Source organism: Labrus bergylta, chromosome 22 (assembly GCF_963930695.1).
Source record: "Labrus bergylta chromosome 22, fLabBer1.1, whole genome shotgun sequence".
Taxonomy (NCBI): domain Eukaryota; kingdom Metazoa; phylum Chordata; class Actinopteri; order Labriformes; family Labridae; genus Labrus; species Labrus bergylta.
This window is the reverse complement of record NC_089216.1, coordinates 660,385-682,884: the sequence shown is the minus strand read 5'-3', so window position 1 is coordinate 682,884 and position 22,500 is coordinate 660,385. Positions and strand designations below refer to the sequence as shown.

The 22,500-nt window shown below is 43.7% G+C and overlaps 4 protein-coding genes and 1 pseudogene across 4 annotated transcripts in view; 2 read left to right on the top strand and 3 right to left on the bottom strand.

Moving 5' to 3' along the window:
* Nucleotides 1–1,956, top strand: part of si:ch73-71d17.2 (RPA-related protein RADX) — a 9,370-nt gene extending 7,414 nt beyond the window's left edge. Inside the window, 6 exon segments of the mRNA XM_065950576.1 lie at nt 1–98; nt 166–219; nt 299–342; nt 601–870; nt 948–1,094; nt 1,179–1,956. The exon segment at nt 1–98 is cut by the window's left edge and continues 129 nt beyond it. Coding sequence (XP_065806648.1) covers nt 1–98; nt 166–219; nt 299–342; nt 601–870; nt 948–1,094; nt 1,179–1,303 — 738 coding nt within the window. The 3' untranslated portion in view covers nt 1,304–1,956.
* Nucleotides 1,957–2,315: 359 nt separating this feature from the next.
* On the bottom strand, nt 2,316–5,826 carry LOC110001729 (asialoglycoprotein receptor 1-like; annotated as a pseudogene).
* A 1,001-nt stretch (nt 5,827–6,827) lies between these two features.
* asgr1a (asialoglycoprotein receptor 1a) lies at nt 6,828–13,048 on the bottom strand. Its single transcript, XM_020657236.3, has 9 exons — nt 12,956–13,048; nt 11,211–11,276; nt 10,995–11,102; nt 10,152–10,250; nt 8,939–9,004; nt 8,388–8,480; nt 8,143–8,297; nt 7,852–7,961; nt 6,828–7,179 (listed from the first exon to the last, which is right to left on the bottom strand). Exons 2-9 carry the CDS (start codon nt 11,257–11,259, stop codon nt 7,023–7,025), a joined length of 837 nt encoding a protein of 278 aa, XP_020512892.1. The 5' UTR covers nt 11,260–11,276; nt 12,956–13,048; the 3' UTR covers nt 6,828–7,022.
* Nucleotides 13,049–14,057: 1,009 nt separating this feature from the next.
* Nucleotides 14,058–16,560, bottom strand: cyb5d1 (cytochrome b5 domain containing 1). Its single transcript, XM_020657228.3, has 4 exons — nt 16,270–16,560; nt 15,636–15,712; nt 15,320–15,538; nt 14,058–14,927 (listed from the first exon to the last, which is right to left on the bottom strand). Exons 1-4 carry the CDS (start codon nt 16,388–16,390, stop codon nt 14,697–14,699), a joined length of 648 nt encoding a protein of 215 aa, XP_020512884.2. The 5' UTR covers nt 16,391–16,560; the 3' UTR covers nt 14,058–14,696.
* Nucleotides 16,561–17,549: 989 nt separating this feature from the next.
* Nucleotides 17,550–22,500, top strand: part of plod3 (procollagen-lysine, 2-oxoglutarate 5-dioxygenase 3) — a 15,797-nt gene continuing 10,846 nt past the window's right edge. Inside the window, exons 1-3 of the mRNA XM_020657230.3 lie at nt 17,550–17,766; nt 21,518–21,609; nt 22,034–22,170. Of these exons, the coding sequence (XP_020512886.1) occupies nt 17,682–17,766; nt 21,518–21,609; nt 22,034–22,170 (314 nt within the window). The 5' untranslated portion in view covers nt 17,550–17,681. The remainder of the gene's footprint in view (nt 17,767–21,517; nt 21,610–22,033; nt 22,171–22,500) is intronic.

Genomic DNA, 22,500 nt, shown 5'->3' with positions numbered 1-22,500 from the left:
GTCAGACCTCCTCTCTCCTCCTCTTCTTCCTTTTCTCCAACGTCTCCCTCGTCGTCCGTCGGCCAGCTGACGCCCAGCCGTCTGGAGCGCAGACCCAGGTGAGACCTCAGAGAACCCGGTTCTGTTGTTCACATGTGGACTCTGAGTTAACGGGCCGTGTTTCAGCAGGAAGACAAGGAAGAGGAAGCAGCTGCTGCAGACTGACACTCCAAAGAAGAGGTGAACATTAAATATATTTACATCAGACTGTTTCTTTAACTCTAATAAAAGTTCAACTGTTCTGTCTCTCTCTCCTCAGGCACCCGCGGGTCACAATGACACCTGAACCCAACAACAAGACAGGTGAGTTAACTAGGTGTGAGTTTCTCTCTCATTTATTTATATATGAAGATTTTATTGTGTGCGCGTGTGTGCGTGTGTGCGTGTGCGTGTGTGTGTGTGTGCGTGTGTGTGTGTGTGCGTGCACGTGCGTGTGTGTGTGCGTGTGTGTGTGCGTGTGCGTGTGTGTGTGTGCGTGTGTGCGTGTGTGTGTGCGTGTGTGTGTGTGTGCGTGTGTGTGTGTGTGCGTGCGCGTGCGTGCGTCTGCGTGTGCGTGTGCAGTCATTCTGTTTGAAGCCTCCATGGAGTTTCTTGAGAACACAAATTCCGATGAAGGCGATGAAGGTGAGGATGAAGAAGATGACACTTCATCGTACGTCACCGCTCCACTCCTCCCCGTCTTCCCTCTGGTTGCCGTGGAGACACTGCCGATGCGTTATGACCACGCTCGCAAAGAGGACCAGGCGGGCGTCGTGGCAATGGGTGGAAAGGCGACAGATGATGGCGGGTTTGACTTCGCTCTGGAGGATTACTACACACTGAGACTAAAGGGTGATTTAAAGATGGTGGCCACGCCCACTTCCTGTTTACGGTCTATGGTCTAAACTTTAATGAATCTCTTTCTGCAGCTCTGTCCGATAACGTGATGGTGGACGTCGTCTTCCTTCCTCACTCATCCTTCGCTCTCTCTCCTCCGCTCCACCATCACTCCAACACCTGGAGCTCCATCCTATCACACGGAGCCTTCTCCTCACACACACCTCCACCTTCACCAGGTGAGTACACACACACACACACACAACACATTCACCTGTTTTCCTGTACATTTTTACCTGTAAGGATATTTCTCTCCCTAACAGCTGACCTCATCACCATGGCCACACAGCTGGCCAATCAGAGGCTTGTATGTGTCCTGGAGGCGTGTCACCTGGGCGGAGCCAAAACTGAACTGATCCTGAGCCGAGCCTTTCACCTGACAGTCTGACACACGCACACGCACACACACACACGAAAAGAAATGAACCCTGTTGCCCAATGGGAAATTGATTTTTAGAATGTTTAAATTATTTTTTATGACAGTTTTGCTCGCAGTTTTGAAAAGATCAGGATAAATATTAATGCACTTTAATGAGGTTGGGAGTTGTAGTTTTTCCTCTCTATAGTTGTAGTACATTAAATACCCACAAAGTAAAAATGTTTAATTTGTAGTCGTTTGCTACATTTTCGTTGCAAAATATCAACTTACAACCTTCAAATTATTGTTTTATTAATTAAAACATATACCAGCAATTATATAACATACATGTGGTGTAAATAAATACTTTTGTGAAGAGAAATATGAAAGTACAGGTAAACCAGCGGGTTTAAAAGCAAAAATGTAACTTGGTCTTCTGATAAAAAGAAACACAGCTTTTGATATTCTGTTAGTAACAAAGTGAAAACATGTTGATGAATGATAGAAGTGTGTTGCTTTTTTAAATAATTTTCTAGACTTCTATTGGATGAAGGAGGAAGCTCAGTATTTCTTAAAGTCGGGTCCGAGCTGCTTTTTATATTTTAAATTCTGTTTTTAACCTTCAGCGCCTTCTGTGTTTTTATTTCTGCTACAGTTGAATAAATTCAGTTCTTGGGATTGTATGTTGGTTGTTTTTAAGCTTCCCATTGATCCTTTCTTGTTTGTGGCCGCAGGATGGTGTGTAAATTTTCCTGCATATTTTGTGTGTTGATGTCAATGAAGCGGAGTGTGAGTCCCCAAAACAGTGGCTTACTCACATGTTTATTTTTTTTAAATACTCGTGTTAATAGAAAATAAGCTGTGGACGCAAAATGTTGGGCTTTAAAAACTTACATTTTGCCAACCTCTGGTTCCTCTCCAGCCACGCCCTCTCTACTATATGGTCACTTACTGCTCCAAAACAAAAAGATGGTGGACAAACACCGTAAATTACAAACTTGACGCTGCATAAAGGCAGTGGACAAACCAATGGGAGACTTCACAGGGGTTATGTTCTTTATTTATTTAGCATAAAAATAAGTACAACTCTTTTGGGGATTCAATGCAGTATGACGAAACAACAAGTCTCCAACCTACCAAGTCCCGACTCAGCGAGTATCAGCCTGACATGTACAGATCAAATTATTTAAAAGACATATTTTAACAGTAGAACTAAGCAGTTTTGTGGGGGAGCCTGTGTTCTGTGGGTGTGGGGTCTTTGCTCTTTAGCTCCTGATGCTGTGCCTCTGGCAGATGTAGCGCATCCTGGAGGAGCAGTGGATGTCGTTGAGGCGCCCGTCGTTGTGCAGGTGCGCACAGTCTTCATCTCCAGGGCCGAGGCCATGATTGGTCCAGCTGTCAGGCTGACCGGGCATCCAGCGCCTGAAAACCACAACATAAGTAAAAAAACGTTTGTAATTTAGCAACAATAATCTTTGGTGAGAAGCGCACATCTCTGTGCGGATGTCAGGAGATATTTTTCATCACAGCATGAGAGCAGACATTGTGCACTCATCACAGGATGAGGATGTTTTTTCACCAAACTGACGTAAATAGAACATTCTCAAGCAAAATGTAGTCAAATTCCCTCAGAGCTTTGCTGAAAATGAGACGGGTGTGACATCACAAAGACCTTTACTTTTGATCTTAGACGAACAAAATCTAAACAATAAGTTATTGAGTTGATGTGGACATCCGTGTCAAATGGGAAGATGTTCTCTCAAGATAATGTGTTCACAAGAATAGGATGGAAACCCCTAAAAGCTAGCACAGATAACAGGAGAGAATATAGCAACCCACCTTCGGTTCATGACGTACGGCGTCTGGTTGACCCACTCCCACCTCCCAGTTTTCTCATCCGTCAGACCGACCCAGTAGAAAGCCCCACGGGTTTGTTGCGCCACATAGTCCTGAAGCAGAGGAACAGACGCACAGATGAAGTTTTACCCTCCGTTGAAATTTGTTTCAAATTACTCTTTAAATGTGCAGTTTAGGTGCCCCACAGGGATCCATTCTGGGTCCTCTGCTGTTGACATTTTACATTATAAGACTTCTCTAAAGACAGACGGAGGGACAGGCTGTCTCACCCACTCTTCGTCCGAGTTGAGTATAACCAGGTGAGACTCGTGTCCGTTGCACCAGTCTCTGGCATTGTGCCACGCCAAAGGTGTCTTACTAAACAAGTAACAGCTGGTCTGAAAAAGTTCCCAATTTAGAGGACAGCATCCGACTGCGGTTGAACCTGAAAGACGGGCGAAGAGACAGAGAGACGGACAGGTCAGCAAGCAAAGAGACTCACAATTACATGACAAAGCTCTGAGGTTTTACAGTATGACGAGCATACAGGACTTACCGTTATTGATGAGGCGCTCGAGGGAACATTTAAGACCAGCAACGGTCTTACTGAGGGATTCCAGAGCTGCCAGCTGCCTCAATGCCTCTTCCACTAAAAACCACACACACATGATCTGGGTAAAAAAGAAGTAGTTCTAATACAAACGTTCATGGTAATGTAACCCTAACCCTAAATTGAGTAACCGTAGCCTTCGTTTACAATTCATGCAAGTAGCTCAGATTTTGTTAAACTTTGCTGAGGGAAGAGAGGAACATTCATAAGAAAAGAGAGATACTTCGGTTATTTAAACACTGACAGGGCCTGATGAAAAAAAAGGATTGTGCTGCATATACACCCTCTAACCCTTTGCAAATGAGACAAAAATAGACCACCTTATTCATGATGCGTACTGTAAGAGGAAATACCCCCCTAGTAGCATTCAGTGTCTTTGTGCGGCGTTGCTGTTTGACATATTTTGAGCAATTTATATTTAGCCTCCAAGTGTAGTCCTGCAGTACCTCTGTTTACCGATGGATGGCGCCTGTAACACAAAAGCTGCTGGAAACACTGCTTCTTGTTTTAGGTACCAGTCAAACCCTCAGAAGTTACCAGGGAAACATAAATCTGGCTTGCAAATAAAACTTAAAAAATGTAATATATTTTGTTAAGTTTGTAGTCTGACATGATGTTGTTTGTGTAAAATGTCCAGAGACTGCAGCTCAGGGTCTTAACTGTTGATTTAATGTTTTAATTGAGCAGGCCACAGAGGAACAGTCGGACTCACCCGAGGTCAGCTGGTCCTTGTTGCTCTCCACGGCAAATCTCATGCGGAGAACTTCTTTAGCTGCATCTGCATGGACAGAGAGCGGAGAATTCTGGATGGATTCACTTAAAGAGTCAGTATTCAGGCTGCGGGAACATGGACAGGTGTGTTACCTCTGGTGAGCTGCTGCGCCACGCTCAGGGATTCAGTCACATTAGAAACTCTGTTCTCCACAGACCACAGCCTGTTTGATGTCCTTGTGTCTGCAGACAGACAGACAGGTAGACACAGACTCTCTAAACAAACAAACACAAATTTGTTGGCAATGTTGTGTCCTGAAACATCTCTTCATATTGGGTGTCAAGGAGTTCTTCTTTTGTTGTCATGGTATCAAAACAGGTATCAGTATTGTTTGAATTTTACCCGTATCGTTTTCAAGTTTAAAATTCAGGTATTGTGACAACTCTAATGTGAACACAAACTGACTTTTAGCGTACTTTACCCATAAAAGGTAATTGTGAAGTAGGGGTAAGTGGATGTTTGAACGCAGGAAGTGGTCTGGAACGTTCATCTGAGTGAGTGGGCGGGGCCTCGCTGTAAGGTGCATGTGTGAAAGGACATTTCCAGAAAACATCAGGCTTTTAATCTGATGTGCTGTAATGTTGAATAAGTGTCTGGATTGCAAATTGGCTTCAGGTTGATTTACTATGTTCTAACACTTAACATGTTAGCATGCTAACTTTAGCTCATTAGCATTGCACTTTAGCAAACACTGTTAACAATTAGACTTAAACTTAGAAATGTAAAATCATACCACTTACATCTGGCCCGATTAAAGTTAAAGAAAACAAAGTTGTTAGTTTGAAGTCGTTCAAGGTTTATATGCAGGAAGAACCTCCAGAAAAACTGTGGAAACTAACTATGGGCTCCGCAGTGTCTCAAAAACATGAACGTGTGTGTGTGTGTGTGTGCGCGCTCACTAGTAGCTCCCAGCGCTATGATCAGAATCATGATGACTGTAGCGGTCACAGCTGGAAACAACCAGCGCCTGAACCTGGAGACTCCTGAGAAATAGACGGGACGAGGCTCTGACAGACAGACAGACAGACAGACAGACAGACAGACAGACAGACAGGAAATGATTTATCAACAATATGGGCTACATTTATGAACGCACAGTTCTGTAGAATCTCACAGACGGAGAGGCGAGTACCTTTGTTCCAGAAGGAGTTACTGTCATCTTCAGCCTCGTCGTGATACTCAGTCGTCATGGTAATGTCTTTCTTCTCCTTCAACAGTCGCTGTGTTCGTCCTCTTCGTCTCCACGATGAAGTCTGACAAACAGTCTGATGTCCAAACAAGAGCCGGGGTCAATGCCCACCAAGACACACTTTGAACTCTGTGTGTGTGTGTGTGTGTGTGTGTGTGTGTGTGTGTGTGTGTGTGTGTGTGTGTGTGTGTGTGTGTGTGTGTACGGTAATCTGGTGTCACTCTGTTGGTATAGACTTGATTATTCCAGTAAAATAGCGTTCTAACTCACACACGTTCATGTGTTTAGAAACACAGCTGAAGTGAACTCATCCTCACAGAATGAGATGTGTTTCTTCAGTTCTTTAGAAGTGTGATCATGTGATCGTATGACAGAAAGTCAGAAGAAGAAACACTGAAAAAAATTCCAGTTGCATCAAAACCTGTAGCTTTGAAAGTTGAATAAAAACACTTAAGTTTCAGTTGGACGTCAAAGCGTCTGTTTAAGGGAAAAAAACCTGAATGAAAATATCTGCACCTGGAGACGAGGAACCTTAGGAGGAACACAGTGCGTTTCCACTGCAGGGATCAGGGTCTGAATTCAGTTCTGGGGACTTTTGACCCCCCAAAAGTCCCCAGGTGATGTAGAACATTTCTACTTGAAAGACTTTATATTTTTAGAGTCTGTTTGTGTTTCCTCTGAAACAACAAATTCTCAACCTTTTTAAATCAGGGAGCCACAATAGATTGCAGAACAACTTTATTAATCTCCACACTTACTTATGTTGCAGAACAGAAATAATTATGCATGCATGATGCAATTTTTTTTCTCCTACATTGCACCTTTTGTACATTTTGTGTTTTTTATATTTTATATTTTACATTTTACATTTTAAAATTCTATTTTTTATATTGTAATATCTTCTTATTCTGTATTATTTAAGTTGTTTCTAGTTCTGCTTTATTTCCTTGTTAATTGTTTAGCACCAATACACAAAGTCAAATTCCTTGATGTGTAAATGTACTTGGCAATAAACCCAGATTCTGATTCTGATTCTGATCCTGATTCTGATGTAGGATGTAGCTGTAGGATTATTTCAGGTATCTACAAGACAGAGTTGAAAGAACTTTCTCTTTCTTGGATATAATTCCTGGATGAAAGACTTAAGCGTTTTTCAGCGTTTATTTATTTTTCATTCATTCAGATTACAGTGAAATCAGATTTCTTTTTTAATTTATTATTCTTGTCTTTCACTTCTCGTGACGTTTTGTTTCTACTTTGATAACTTTCCCTTCCGACAGTTCAGAACTGTTTGTTAAACTTTACAGCAGTGGTGCTCGATGGGGACGGGGGTTCTGGCGCTTTATCCCCTCGTGCTGTGTTTCTGGCAGACAAAGCGCATCTTGGTGGAGCAGTACTGGTCGTTGAGGCGTCCATCGTTGTGCATGTGAGCACAGTCTTCACCTCCGGGACCTAAACCATGACCGAACCAGTTGTCAGGCTGACCCGGCATCCAGCGCCTGGAACCCACAAAACCAACACATTAATAATGTCCTGAGTCCACTTAAAGTGATTTATATGTGTTGGCAGCGCCGACAAACAACGCTTACTGTTATAGGTTACTAAAGTTATCTTGAGAAACTTCTGCTCCCCTCAGTAGTGACTGTTAGGTCTGTTTAAACTGCTCTGTAGTCTTAATATTTGGTATTATTCGAGCACATTTTACAAATAAAACAAACAATTGAAGGGAATCGTGTCCTGGCATTAGCAGCAACTTCAAAACTGAAAATTGTTCCCTCGATAAAACAAGTCAGGGTGCACAGGCCCTTAGCTTACAGCTTTAGCTCCATTACTCCTTTAAAATGATCTTCTGTCCTTGTCCCAGTATACAAGCATCGGGAGAGAATCCAATTCCTAGTATTAATCTATTATTGTATTTTTTCTCCCTTTATTTAACTGATGTACATATGTTTGATTTTTAACTTCTTGTTATTTTTGATAATTATATTCCTGTTTCTTGAGCTGTTGTGACAAAATAAATGTCCCCCATGGGGGCTCAATAAAGTTTATCTTTATCTCTTATCTTTAGCTTTACAGACATAGTATGTCTGACTCCTCTACAGCAGGCGACCCTTTCAGACAGTTACTATTGGACCTTCACCCTGTTGACCTATTACGTCACAGAACTGTACCTGTGCTCTATGGTGTACGGTGTGCGGTTAATCCACTCCCAGCGACCAGTCCTCCAGTCCGACAGCCCGACCCAGAACCAGCGGGAGGCTGCATGACGCGTCACAAAGTCCTGAACAGACACACACACACACACACACACACACCCCAAACACAGAAAGAAATCATCCAAAACTCAAAGACTGATCTGTGTTTGTTCCAGAAAAACTCTCTGAATTTTTCTTTCATATTGGAAAAAAAAAATGTCTCAACAACAAATTCAACTGTGAGAGTGGTTTTTGGTTTCCACTCACCCACGCCTTGTCACTGTGCAGGATGAGCAGGTGAGCTTCTTTTTTTTCACACCACAGTCTGGACTCGTTCCAGGACAGAGACACAGTGCTGAAGTAATAACAGTTATAGTCGAACTGATCCCAATGTGGAGGACAACAAGCAGCGATGCCAGACCCTGAGAGACAGGCAGGTACCCAGGTGTCAGTATCTCTCTGCCCATATATGTACTGTAAATGTACGACCGTGTGTGTTTGTGCGAACTGACCGTTGTTGACGATGCGTTCAAGGGAACATTTGAGCGATGCGACACTCCTGCTGAGATAATCCACCACCGACAGCTGCTTCAACGCCTCGGACACTAAACAAAGACACACACAAACACACTGAATTGGTCGTCGTTGTCTGGGAAAAGTGGGACTGACTACACAGGTTTTTTTCCTTCTCTAAATGATCGCTGTCATATAAAGGAAAAGGCCAAAAAAATTAGTATGATTTTTAACTCTCTCCTAACAGTTAACATTAAAGAAAAACCGTTAAATTCCTTTTAGATGCTTGATGTTAATTGAAATGTCAAAAGGTGCATTTGATAAAAAGTTGAATTCCAATCCTTTCAATTCAATCCTTTAAAATGTGTTTGATAACAAGAATTGAAGGAGAACATTTTGACACTTAATTTGAATTATTTTCATGGCTCATTAGTGTCATGGCGCGGTGGTTATAGTAATATCTCAGGGTTGACTGAGGCTTTATTGTTATTAGCATTAGCAGTACAGTTTAAAGAGCACACTGAGTCATCTATCTTAATTAGTTACAGACCTGAGTTCAGCTGGTCTTTGTTGTTCTCCACAGCAAACCGAATCCTTTCCACTTCTTTCGCTCTTTCTAAAATAAATGACAAGAAAACAAAGTAAAAGAAAGTTAGCAACTCAAGTAAGTGGTGTGGTTACACATTAATATTTTTTAATGTAAACCTTCAGGACTGAGTAATGAAGCAAACAGCTTAAGTAAATATCTTTTTGAAAACTGCAGTTCCTCAAGTGTCCACTAGAGTCTGTCTCCTGCAGTGAGTCAGTCCTCATAGAGCTCTATGTTAAAATGTCTAACTTTACAGCTGCAGTTCCTCCAGTGTCCACTAGAGTCTGTCTCCTGCAGTGAGTCAGTCCTCATAGAGCCCCATGTTAAAATGTCTAACTTTACAGCTGCAGTTCCTCCAGTGTCCACTAGAGTCTGTCTCCTGCAGTGAGTCAGTCCTCATAGAGCTCCATGTTAAAATGTCTAACTTTACAGCTGCAGTTCCTCCAGTGTCCACTAGAGTCTGTCTCCTGCAGTGAGTCAGTCCTCATAGAGCCCCATGTTAAAATGTCTAACTTTACAGCTGCAGTTCCTCCAGTGTCCACTAGAGTCTGTCTCCTGCAGTGAGTCAGTCCTCATAGAGCTCCATGTTAAAATGTCTAACTTTACAGCTGCAGTTCCTCCAGTGTCCACTAGAGTCTGTCTCCTGCAGTGAGTCAGTCCTCATAGAGCTCCATGTTAAAATGTCTAACTTTACAGCTGCAGTTCCTCCAGTGTCCACTAGAGTCTGTCTCCTGCAGTGAGTCAGTCCTCATAGAGCTCCATGTTAAAATGTCTAACTTTACATCAGAATTAAACATGTTTACAATCTGGTACAAATCCCTTTGGGTCTCTTTTTAAACTCTCTATTATAACAACCCTTCTATATGCTTAAATTATTTTAAGATTTCTTTACTCTAAATAAAATGGGTTTGCTACCATTACAAATGTAATCTAGTTATGTGGAAAACATTGTTGTACACTTACTTATGAGCCAGCTAATGGATTAGCATAGCAGAGGCATAAGATAAGACACGAGCTCTGTCTCATATTGGGGATAAGAAGATTTAAGGGTCAGTGATTGAAGGGGGGTAAGACTCAGGCAAATTTATCTAGGCTCGTGTACAGGCTTCAAAAAGTGATCAAAGTAAATATATGTGAGTGCTTGTGTATGTCTGTGTGTTATTGTGATTGTTACCTTGAGCTTGCTGCAGGGAGGTGTTCAGTGATTTGATGACATCACTGAAGTTTGAAACACTCTTCTCTACGGACGACAGACGATTGGACGTCTTTGTGTCTGATCACAAACACATACATATAAACAGCACTACAATAACTACAGTGTTTAACAAAACATGTTATAAAAGACAGTGTAGATCAGGATCACAGCCCTAAAACTGAAACAAAATAATACAAATTGATATTAGAGACTGTACTAGGTATTGACATTCTAAAGGTCGGCTTGTTAGCTTCTAGTGTTAATTTTAAATCCATTATATACTGCCTGTATAAATGCTAGATAGGCTAAGCTACTACCATGTGTAGGTTGTATATTCAACTAATTTAAAGCATGCTGAAATAAGGGAAGGCTGTGAATTCAGAAAGGGCAAATTATAGCTAATTTAAGCTAGCTGGGGACCATGTTTTAGCTTTTTTTTGTAGTTCTAATATGGCAAAATAAATTAACGTAGTAAATCTGATTCTGAATAAATTTGAAGGATCTGTGTGATTAAAATGTGCATTCAAGCGTAACATCATAAATACTTTTTTTTACACTGCAAATGATCAAGTATTAACCTTAGAATGTAATACGCTACTTTTAGTAGACTTACAAACTGCAACTCCTATCATGCCTCAGGGTGACAAATGACAGCTGGCAGTTAAAGAAATACAGATAACTTTAAGGACTTTAATGTCTGAAAATAAGAGTACAGAGAACTGATGGTCTCCACAAGTATCACAATCAGGAGGCAAAGGTCCCCATAAGTATCAAAAACCTGAATGTGTGTGTGTGTACGTGCGCGTGTGTGCGTGTGCTCACTGCTGACTCCCAGGACAATGATGAGAATGAAGATGACTGTAGCCGTCAGAGCAGGAAACAACCAGCGTTTGATGAAGGAAACAACTGAGAGAGAGACAGGAAGACCATCTGAAAAACAGGGAGGCAAACAGTTGTTAAGTTGCAGTAAAATATTAATTCCTGTCAGACAGACAGATGGACAGAAAGATTGACCGGCGGAGAGAGAGAGACAGATACCTTTGATCCAGAGGGCGTTCGTGTCTTGCTCACGATGATAGTCAGGCATTATGCCAAACTTTCGTCCTAAACAGTCACCAAAGTGACAGCAGAAGATATCATGTTAAGATGACTTAAAATAGCTGGATTGTCCTCAAAAGGACAGTATTTATGATAGAAACGATATACCCATCACTATATACTCCTACGGGTCCTTTACAATGGGATGGATATACAACAATGCATCCACTAGAGGGCGCAGCTTCACACTGGTCTTTCTTTAGCTGTTGGCTGTACTGCTCCACACTGCCCCCAAGATTTCCGGTGGTATTGCAACGTTTTGTGTGTATCCATGAGCTTCCAGAAAATATGCAGACATATGGACCAAAGGAACACAGAGCACATATAGCAGGCTCATTCTTTGTTTTCACTTACATATCTGACTGGTTTCTGTAGATCTTAGTGTCCAATGCAAGGAAGTGCATTTCTTTACAGATGGAGAGAGATCTGATAAAAGCTACCTAAAGCCAAGGGCAGAGGCTTTTTTCCATTTTAGCAAAATGATAAAGATGATGATTGTATTAAATATCAAACTGACTTAAAACTAGACAAAGAAGTACTTAATAATCATACTAAATCTCTTAATACTCAAGATTGGCATCTGATTTGAAGGAAATAGCCTGTTAGCTAGATAGCTGCCTTTAAGGTAAGCTAGCACTGTCATAGTCTCTCCGAAATCCACTGCACTAAGTTCAACTTTTGAACGTACTTGAGGCACATTCTATAAAATACTACGGAGAGGAGAAGTTTTGCAGACACATCAGATATCACGGAGACTCCCATAGGAATGGACTTCTGGTTGACTTTTCGCCATACATATGTATGTGGAAACGAGGCGCCCGTCTGTATCTATAAGTGTATCAAACGTAGAGTGGAAATAAGCCTAAAATAATTCACAATGTGTGCATAAATGGACTCCTGCTTGTGGGATTATCAATCTGTTATTTTAATGAAAAATAGCTCCCCCATCCATCCAAAAATGTCGGCAAAGTTTCATGACCAAAACATTGCCAACATTTTTGAACAATTTCGAGTGTGCAGAATTTTGCCTGCGATTTTTTAATAATTGAAAACAAGACATTACGCAATATCGGGTGTCTTTGACTTCTATTTTTGTTGCCGTGGTATCAAACAAGTATTGATAACATTTGATGTTTACTAGAATCATATCAAAGTTTAAATAAAGAAAAATATATATATAACCCTACTCCAGATCGACTTCATGGGGAGCAGAAAACAAACTCCCATCACACGGACACTCCTGGATTTACAGATGTAGGAAGTTTATTTTGACCCTTAAAATACCGATTTGTCATGGATTTGCCATCCATGTGTGGAAAGAAACTTGTTATGTTAAGCATGTTAGCATAACGGTGAAATTATATTTGTCATTAATCTAAGAGGTATATTTGCCAGAAGGTTCACTAAGTTGCTGAACTGAAACTTTCAATCACATCACAGGACATTTGTCAGAACGTGCAGCAGTGTTTGTCCTTTAAGTGTTCAGAAAATAGATGAGTCAACTCAAACTGCAGAGGAAGATCCTGTGACATGATTGAAAGGTCCAGAGCTGCTACAAAAGACATCCTGAGATTGTTGTGGCCAAAAATAAACATTAGACAGCTTCTGGATATATAATCTCAACTCTTCCATGCATAATCAAAAGCAAACATTTGTTGAAATAGTTTGGAGAACAAGTGACTGACCTTGTTATTGTCTCAGTAGAATCAACTCAGGAGGTCAGAAATGTTGATCTGAGTCAAACTCCTGTGGAAACCAGAAACACTTTGGTTTCTTCCTCCTCCCATCACTCGGTGACGGTTTAAAATCTGTCAATTCATCATTTCTGACATGATTCCGGATCCAACATTTCATCACATTTCCTAAATGTTCTGCTCTCTCTGGTTTACAGTGAATCACCACAACATCCACTCACACCACTTCCCTTTAATTCTGACACAATAATCAGAATTTCTGGAAGAGAAAACGGTTTTCGGTTGAAACTTCCTCAAATTAATCCGTGTTTATGGGAAGGTCCAAGAACAGGCAGATTTAATCTTTAACAAAAAAAACATCATGGGAAATGTACTTGAGCTTGTATCGTTTTTTTCTCAAAGTGCTTTTACACTTCAGGTCACACCCATACATTCACACACTGATGGTAGAGGCTGCTGTGTAAAGAGTCCATCAGTATTAACTCATCCATTCATACACATTCACACACTGATGGTAGAGGCTGCTGTGTAAAGAGTCCATCAGTATTAACTCATCCATTCATACACATTCACACGCTGATGGTAGAGGCTGCTGTGTAAAGAGTCCATCAGTATTAACTCATCCATTCATACACATTCACACACTGATGGTAGAGGCTGCTGAGTAAAGAGTCCATCAGTATTAACTCATCCATTCACACACTGATGGTAGAGGCTGCTGAGTAAAGAGTCCATCAGTATTAACTCATCCATTCATACACATTCACACACTGATGGTAGAGGCTGCTGAGTAAAGAGTCCATCAGTATTAACTCATCCATTCATACACATTCACACACTGATGGTAGAGGCTGCTGAGTAAAGAGTCCATCAGTATTAACTCATCCATTCACACACATTCACACACTGATGGTAGAGGCTGCTGTGTAAAGAGTCCATCAGTATTAACTCATCCATTCATACACATTCACACACTGATGGTAGAGGCTGCTGAGTAAAGAGTCCATCAGTATTAACTCATCCATTCACACACATTCACACACTGATGGTAGAGGCTGCTGTGTAAAGAGTCCATCAGTATTAACTCATCCATTCATACACATTCACACACTGATGGTAGAGGCTGCTGAGTAAAGAGTCCATCAGTATTAACTCATCCATTCACACACATTCACACACTGATGGTAGAGGCTGCTGTGTAAAGAGTCCATCAGTATTAACTCATCCATTCACACACATTCACACACTGATGGTAGAGGCTGCTGAGTAAAGAGTCCATCAGTATTAACTCATCCATTCATACACATTCACACACTGATGGTAGAGGCTGCTGAGTAAAGAGTCCATCAGTATTAACTCATCCATTCATATACATTCACACACTGATGGTAGAGGCTGCTTTCAGGAATACATGTGTGAAAACAGCTTTAGAGTTATCAGGTTACACAATCATCTCTCCATCAGCAACAGATCGATCAGTTCAACAAGTCAACTTTAATATGAAGACGTGTTGATGTGGGGTTCAATAACACTTTAACTGCTTTAACATCATCAATGTGAATAACGTCCGTCTTAAATGTCAAACTCAACAAAGTGGGTTTTAAATCTGACTTTCAGTAATTTGATTTCCTCATGAGCATTCTGGTTGTAACGCCCACACACGTAGCTGTAGAGTTTTTATAAGATTTTCTTTAATCCTTGGTGTGTCGGTCGTGGTCGATGAGCTCCGAGCTCAGCCCTCGGTCAGGTCGTCGTTGAAGTGCAGCAGGATGGCGGGGGTGAAGAGGTCTCGGTCCAGTCTCAGCTGCTCGAGCTCCCGGTCTTCGTCGAGGACGTTGTTCTCGCCGAGCGTCAGGCTCATGTCCAGGACGCCTCCGTTGTGTTTGCAGGTGTAGCTGCGAGCGTGGGAGTTGTAGCGCAGGTAACGCCGGAGGATCTCATCCAGAGTCTCCTCTGAACACACCTGAGAAACAGAGCAGGAATCACTCCGGAGCTGATGTCTGATTCACTCTCAATGGAAGTCACCAAATGATACATCTCTGTTATTTTATAGAGCCATCATATGAAAAAGTGCTGAAGCTTTAAAGCAGACAGGTGTGTAGGAGAGGAATGAATCCTTCAAATATTTCAGGTCATTAATTTAAAACAAGAAATAACTCAACATCTGCTTCCTATGACTTCTACTTCTGTTGCCATGGTGTCAAACAGGTATCGTCATTGTTTAATGTTTACCTGAATCATATCAAAGTTTATTTAAATAATGTTTACATTTCTGAAGGGATGTGAATCTGAGCTCATGGTCAGTGGGCGGAGCTACAGTTTCTGGTTTTATTGAGCTGTGATTGGACAGCTCACCTGCAGTCTCTGCTCCTGTGATGTCAGCGTGTTGACGACTCGTATCCACCTGGCTTTGGTCGATAGCAGTCCCACCTCGTAGCGCCCGTCCTTCCACCAGGGGGGGCCCTTGACACTGGCCCAGTCTGAGCGAGGGCCGGCTGGGGGGGTGTGCACAAAGCGCCCCCTGGGGGTGTAGTACCGCTCACAGTTAGTCACTGGATCTATGTATCTCAGGATCTGAGGGCAGAGGACAGAGGACATGCGGGTAAACCAGGACTTGAGCTGAAAGCTGCTCACTGATTGGTTAGCTGGTTTAGGTTACGTCAGCACTTACGTCTTTGGTTTCAGGGTCGAACCAGGAGCTGATGTCCTTACCGGCACATTGCATGATGGGTAACAGGAGGTTGTCTCCTGCAGAGAAACACATTGAAGGAGCCATTGTGTAACTCTGACACCTAGTGTTTAAAATGGGTACTGCAGTCTACATTCTAAACATAGTTGCCATGTGGTGGACTCTGAAGCTTCAGTGTTTAGCCAGCTCTGCATGGGTCTGTAAACCTTTCTGCGTTCTAACCACGTTGTACAAAGGTAAGTTTGTGATCGTTTACGTTCATGACGCAGCCGGTTGTCTACGCGTACCTCATCGCTCCACACTCCTGTTAAACATTCAACTTCTTCTACTATAAGTTACAGCGCCTGCAGCTTTAATCAAAGTGTGGTTTTTATTTTTCTCCCTGATTGATATAAAACCATGAATGGAACAGTTTAATCAATGATTAATGGAGAAAACAGGATTCATCCAAAATGAAAACAAACGAGTAACACATCAAAATAAAAATAAAAAGTTGTAAATAAAAAAAGGAGGGAAAGGGATATTTTTGAATTGTCAATGTGAGAGGATTTAAATTGTTGAATGGATGAAGAAAGTCGTGATAAAATCTGCACTAAAGGATGTGTGTGATGCCCACCTTTGTGTTGCTCCATCAGCGGGGTCAGGTCACACACTCTGCCAAGAAACGACACCCACAGGTCGGCCGCGGTGTTGTGAGCGGAGACCTCGGAGGGAGTGAAGTACTTCGGTCTGTCCATCCTCCACAGCCCGCTAACTCATCTCTAAATACACCGGGAAAAACAAACGTCTTCAAACAGTTCCCACCCTGTTACCACCGGGTAATTCTGCTCCGTTACTCACTGCGCTGTTTACACGTTGCCATGGCAACACGCGACGAGGCCAGCTGACGTAGTAAACAGTTTGAATAAAGTTCGAATTAAACGTGAATTACGTTTTCTATATTTATTTGTAGCAGTTGTACCTCGATCTTATATTTTTGTTCCTGTCATTGAATCCTGATGTACTTAACATTTTGTAGATAAAATAAATAAAATTAAAAAATTAAACGTGAATTATGTATTAATTAACTTCCCGTGTATAGGCTACTTGTTATGTAATAGATAATAATGTATAATAGATGTTATATAAATGTGCTCATGCGACTTTTATTACTAGTGATGAATATAAGTGACATGTTTATATTTATTTTTATTTCATATGGACAAAATAAAGCTCGTATGTGTACAGGCCATGGAGCAGGTTTGGTTTGCATGCTGCTCTTAAAGCAAGAGCAAAATAAAATACGTGATATGATATATTATGAGAATATTTAAAGGCTCATCTCATCATGACGCCTGTCCACAATAAAGACAGGGGACTCAGTAAAAGCCTGGAACAAGTTTAGGAGTAAGTAATAAAAAACAGTAATATAAGTGTTGGATTTTATGTTTTATTTTTAATTTATCGTTCAGCAAAAGTCCCAAAAAAGACCGAAAAAGACTTTCTAGAGATCTCAGAAGCAGCAGAATAAAGTATTTATTAAAATAAAGAATATTTAAATGTTTATTTGGGCCCCGCCCCTCCCTCTCTCTCTCTCTCTGCTGTCTGTATGTCTCTCTCTCCCTCTCTCTCTCTCAGGAATGTATCAGACGTGGCAAAGAATCACTTTCTCCACTTTTCACGAACTTTCTGTAGCCCGAGGCCACGAAATAAGAGGCCAAAAAAATCACAGCCCGGCATTTTCCATTTGTCCTGCTCTGATTGGCTCCCCTAAAGCCACTCTGCTGCGCTGACTGGTCAGTAACCCCGTCAATCAAGTTTGATGTGCTTCTCATTGGCTAACGCTCTAAAAGCAGGCGGGGCTTTCTCTCCTCTCCCGTCTTTCTGTTGACATGATTCTAGAACGTTTGGTGAGAAGTATCGCGAGACTTGAAGCCGTCGGAGCGAGAGAGCGCAGATGGAGTGAGGACGAAGGGAAGCGGAGATCAATAAAGTAGTGACGGTTAACGATCTGAACAGGTAACGGAGGTGTTTTTAAGAGGAGCAGCCATGTCTTCCTGTCGTCTTCTCTGCCTGCTGGCTCTCTACTTCCTCCAGAGCTCCGTGTCGGCTGAACAGCGGAGGCTCACTGCAGGTAAGGCCGCTCTGGAGTGTCCCCTGCCCGGCCGGGCGGACCTCGCTGACCCGCTGGTCCGCCTCTGGGTCTCTTAGCTAACCGTTGCTAATTACACCGTTATTAACATTATAGCTCATTAAAAGCTCCAACAGCAACATTAATCACATACTAAGCAGCTGACCTGAGTGTGAGAAGAAGTATGAACTAGTTTAGGCTTGTTTAAAAAAAGCAGATTCCTTTAACTTGTTAACTTTTAGCCCGCAGGCTAGTTAGCTTCACCTGTGAGTTATCTTTTTAATCTTTCTCTGAATCCTTCAGCAGTCTGCTCTTTAATCCGCCTCTCTGTGTCTCTGCTGAGTAAACATGCATTCATAGGTGAACTTATGGATCTAAAAGTGGGAGATTTGTGTGTTAATAGTTAATGTAAGTGTTCTAAACATAAAGTAAGACATGACAGGTGTGTTCAGTTCCTGTGTGAGGTGTGACCAGGTAAGAACCAGCAGGACCTCCTGAATCCAGATGCTCTCAGGAGTGTAGAAAACATCTGCTGAGTGGAGATAACATGAGCTGTGGGCACATTTCAAAGTGTTGCAGCAGTGAAAGACAAGAAGAAGAAGAAGAGCATGTCAGTGTTCATGATGGAGACAGCCTGGAGGACCCCACTGTCTCTCAGTGTGGAGGACCCCACTGTCTCTCAGTGTGGAGGACCCCACTGTCTCTCAGTGTGGAGGACCCCACTGTCTCTCAGTGTGGAGGACCCCACTGTCTCTCAGTGTGGAGGACCCCACTGTCTCTCAGTGTGGAGTCACCCACTGTCTCTCAGTGTGGAGTCACCCACTGTCTCTCAGTGTGGAGGACCCCACTGTCTCTCAGTGTGGAGTCACCCACTGTCTCTCAGTGTGGAGGACCCCACTGTCTCTCAGTGTGGAGGACCCCACTGTCTCTCAGTGTGGAGTCACCCACTGTCTCTCAGCCTGGAGGACCCCACTGTCTCTCAGGGTGGAGGACCCCACTGTCTCTCAGCCTGGAGGACCCCACTGTCTCTCAGGGTGGAGGACCCCACTGTCTCTCAGCCTGGAGGACCCCACTGTCTCTCAGTGTGGAGGACCCCACTGTCTCTCAGTGTGGAGGACCCCACTGTCTCTCAGTGTGGAGTCACCCACTGTCTCTCAGTGTGGAGGACCCCACTGTCTCTCAGCCTGGAGGACCCCACTGTCTCTCAGGGTGGAGGACCCCACTGTCTCTCAGCCTGGAGGACCCCACTGTCTCTCAGTGTGGAGTCACCCACTGTCTCTCAGTGTGGAGTCACCCACTGTCTCTCAGTGTGGAGGACCCCACTGTCTCTCAGTGTGGAGGACCCCACTGTCTCTCAGTGTGGAGGACCCCACTGTCTCTCAGTGTGGAGTCACCCACTGTCTCTCAGTGTGGAGGACCCCACTGTCTCTCAGTGTGGAGGACCCCACTGTCTCTCAGTGTGGAGGACCCCACTGTCTCTCAGTGTGGAGGACCCCACTGTCTCTCAGTGTGGAGTCACCCACTGTCTCTCAGTGTGGAGTCACCCACTGTCTCTCAGTGTGGAGTCACCCACTGTCTCTCAGTGTGGAGGACCCCACTGTCTCTCAGTGTGGAGGACCCCACTGTCTCTCAGTGTGGAGGACCCCACTGTCTCTCAGTGTGGAGTCACCCACTGTCTCTCAGTGTGGAGGACCCCACTGTCTCTCAGTGTGGAGGACCCCACTGTCTCTCAGTGTGGAGGACCCCACTGTCTCTCAGTGTGGAGTCACCCACTGTCTCTCAGTGTGGAGTCACCTGTCAGGAACCTGCCGGGCCGACTGAGTTCAGGGGAAGTGAAGGCGTTCGTAGAGACCACGTCGCCATAATCCAGAACAGACACAATGCGTCCCCACGGATCCGTTTCCTGCTGAGTGAGTTAATCTGCTGCTCATGGTTTCAATGTGGAGACACTGAGATAACCAGAACCAGAGAGCCGCTCCATGATGGAGCCGCTCCATGATGGAGCCGCTCCATGATGGAGGCAGGTTGTTGAGTTCCTTGTGGTCTGGATTTGTACCCCTCAGTCTGAGAGAGTCCTGTGAAGGAACTTTCCAGAGCTGTGAGTCACTGCCCACATCCGTCCTCAGGTCTGTAATGATCATGAGTGTATTACAGAGGGGCGCTAACACTGTGTCCTCATGGAGCCTCAACAGGGAGCCAATCAGAGCACAGCTTTCATATCTCACTGCACATAGAATCACACACTTTATACATTTATTCAAATAGTGTGTGTGTGTGTGTGTGTGTGTGTGTGTGTGTGTGTGTGTGTGTGTGTGTTTGTACAGCTGTGTGTGTGTGTGTTTGTACAGCTGTGTGTGTGTGTGTGTGTGTGTGTGTGTGTTTGTACAGCTGTGTGTGTGTGTGTGTGTGTGTGTGTGTCTCTGTGTGTGTGTGTCTGTGTGTGTGTGTCTCTGTGTGTGTGTGTGTGTGTGTGTGTGTGTGTGTGTGTGTGTGTGTGTGTGTGTGTATGTGTGTGTGTGTGTGTGTGTGTGTATCTCTGTGTGTGTGTGTGTGTGTGTGTGTGTGTGTGTGTGTGTGTGTGTCTCTGTGTGTGTGTGTGTGTGTGTGTGTGTGTGTCTCTGTGTGTGTGTATGTGTGTGTGTGTGAACACTCCAGCAGCACCACTTGTTCCGGTTTCTAAAATGTAACTTGTGTAAAGAAACCATCGGGACGAGTGTGAGTGCGCCCTAAATCATACAACTATGTTCTTTTTCATTGGCTGTGATTGGCTGTGATTGGCTGTGATTGGCTGTGATTGGCTGTGACTCGGTGCACCAAAAGAGAAAACCCCACATGAGGAAAGCATCAGTCAAGCCTTCAGGAGGAGGAGAGGTGAAACGTCTTGGAGAATCCTCGTCTTGAGTCCAGCTGGATCGCGCTCCGCTTTGAGGAGAGCCAGAAAACGACCAGAAGCCAACGCAGCGAGCTGAAAGAGACAGAGTTCAATCCAACATTCACTTTGACTGTCCAGGCTCCAGAGGGATTCTAGAGCACTGGTGCACGCCCCATGTATGGAGGCTTTGGTCCTCCAAGTGGGCGGCCCAGGCTCAAATCCCAACTGTTGAGGGGGGAGGTGAAGTCACAGGTCGGACTTGAACCCGGACTGCCCTCTTGGAAGGCTCTGTACATGGGTTGCAAACTAACCGCTAGGCCATCTGCTCCCCTGAATGTAAGAGTTTTAAACCATCAGATGACGTTAGCAGCTGTTCAAACTCCTGAAGGAAACCTGCAGAGACTCAGGACAAGGAGGCTTCTGTCACCAAATACTGAACTCTTTCACCTCCCCCTGACTCCTCCCCCTGACTCCTCCCCCTGACCCCTCCCCCCCTCCTGCTCCTCAACCTCCTAACCTCTCTCTGAGGCTCTGCTGAGGAATGTAGGAGAGAAATTCCTCAAAGCCTGGAGGGAAGGAGGAGTAGGAAGGATGAAAGTCGGGGGAGTGGGAGCTGCAGGATTTCACTGAGTGTTGGGATTAAACGGAGCGTTTCATACCTGCTGTTTTAAAGTACCTGTAGCCTAGTGGTTAATGAGTACGCCCCATGTACGGAGGCTGAGAGCCACCCGGGTTCAATCCGACCTGTGGCTCCTTTCCAGCATGTCATTCTCCACTCTCTCTCTCTCTCTCTCTCTCTCTCTCCCCGATCTCTGAATGATTCCACCGTTCTGTCTCTCCAATAAAGGCAAAACAAATTCAATCTTCTGTGTTTGTGTTTAGATAAGCTGCTGGTGATCACCGCGGCAACAGAGGAGACGGATGGCTTCAACCGCTTCATGAGGACGGCCCGAGAGTTCAACTACACTGTGAAGGTAACACACACACATCATATGTACACACATCAGGGTGTACACAAGGGACAACCTCCGCTGTAAAAAAAAAAAATGAAGCTAACATGGAAGTGTGAAAAACTGCAGTTCCTCCAGTGTCCACTAGAGTCTGTCTCCTGCAGTGAGTCAGTCCCCATAGAGCTCTATGTTAAAATGTTTAATGTTACAGCTGCAGTTCCTCCAGTGTCCACTAGAGTCTGTCTCCTGCAGTGAGTCAGTCCCCATAGAGCTCTATGTTAAAATGTCTAACTTTACAGCTGCAGTTCCTCCAGTGTCCACTAGAGTCTGTCTCCTGCAGTGAGTCAGTCCCCATAGAGCTCTATGTTAAAATAAACATGTTTACTTCCTGGTACAGAAACAGTTTGGGTCTCTAGAGCTCTTTTCTCTCTTCATGTCGACGATGCAGGTCCTGGGTCTGGGCGAGGAGTGGAAGGGGGGTGACGTGGCTCGGACGGTGGGGGGAGGTCAGAAGGTGAGATGGTTGAAGAGGGAGCTGCTCAAACACTCTGAGAAGAAGGACCTGGTCGTCATGTTCGTCGACAGGTAATACACACCCTCTTTTGTTTAGCCTCAGCTTTGTGTGTTTGTGTCTTCAGTGTGAAATCAGACTCACCTGTCCCACTTCCACACACTAAAGAACAAAGGGTTCAGCATATCCACCCCTTCCTCTAAACAACATGAAAGACTTCCATATGAACAGGTTTGTGGATGAAACCAAATATCAAAACAAGGGCTCGACTGATGAGAGATTTTTGGGGCCGATTTCAAAGTTGATATGAGGAAGAGAACATATGAGATACCGATATCTTCCTCACATCTGTAGAGATAGATGCTCATCACTTTGAGCGCTCACAGGAGGTTGAATAGACCCTC

What these genes read in the sequence shown, in the direction of transcription:
- asgr1a (XM_020657236.3), bottom strand. Translation starts at nt 11,259, where the DNA reads ATGCCTGACTATCATCGTGAGCAAGACACGAACGCCCTCTGGATCAAA. An exon ending in TGCACAGTGACAAGGCGTGG is followed by an intron (nt 7,962 to 8,142) that starts GTGAGTGGAAAC and finishes GTGTCTGTTCAG; the next exon opens with GACTTTGTGACGCGTCATGC. An exon ending in CCGTACACCATAGAGCACAG is followed by an intron (nt 7,180 to 7,851) that starts GTACAGTTCTGT and finishes TGTGGGTTCCAG; the next exon opens with GCGCTGGATGCCGGGTCAGC.
- cyb5d1 (XM_020657228.3), bottom strand. Translation starts at nt 16,390, where the DNA reads ATGGACAGACCGAAGTACTTCACTCCCTCCGAGGTCTCCGCTCACAAC. An exon ending in GCTGATGGAGCAACACAAAG is followed by an intron (nt 15,713 to 16,269) that starts GTGGGCATCACA and finishes GTTTCTCTGCAG; the next exon opens with GAGACAACCTCCTGTTACCC. An exon ending in TCGACCCTGAAACCAAAGAC is followed by an intron (nt 15,539 to 15,635) that starts GTAAGTGCTGAC and finishes CTCTGCCCTCAG; the next exon opens with ATCCTGAGATACATAGATCC.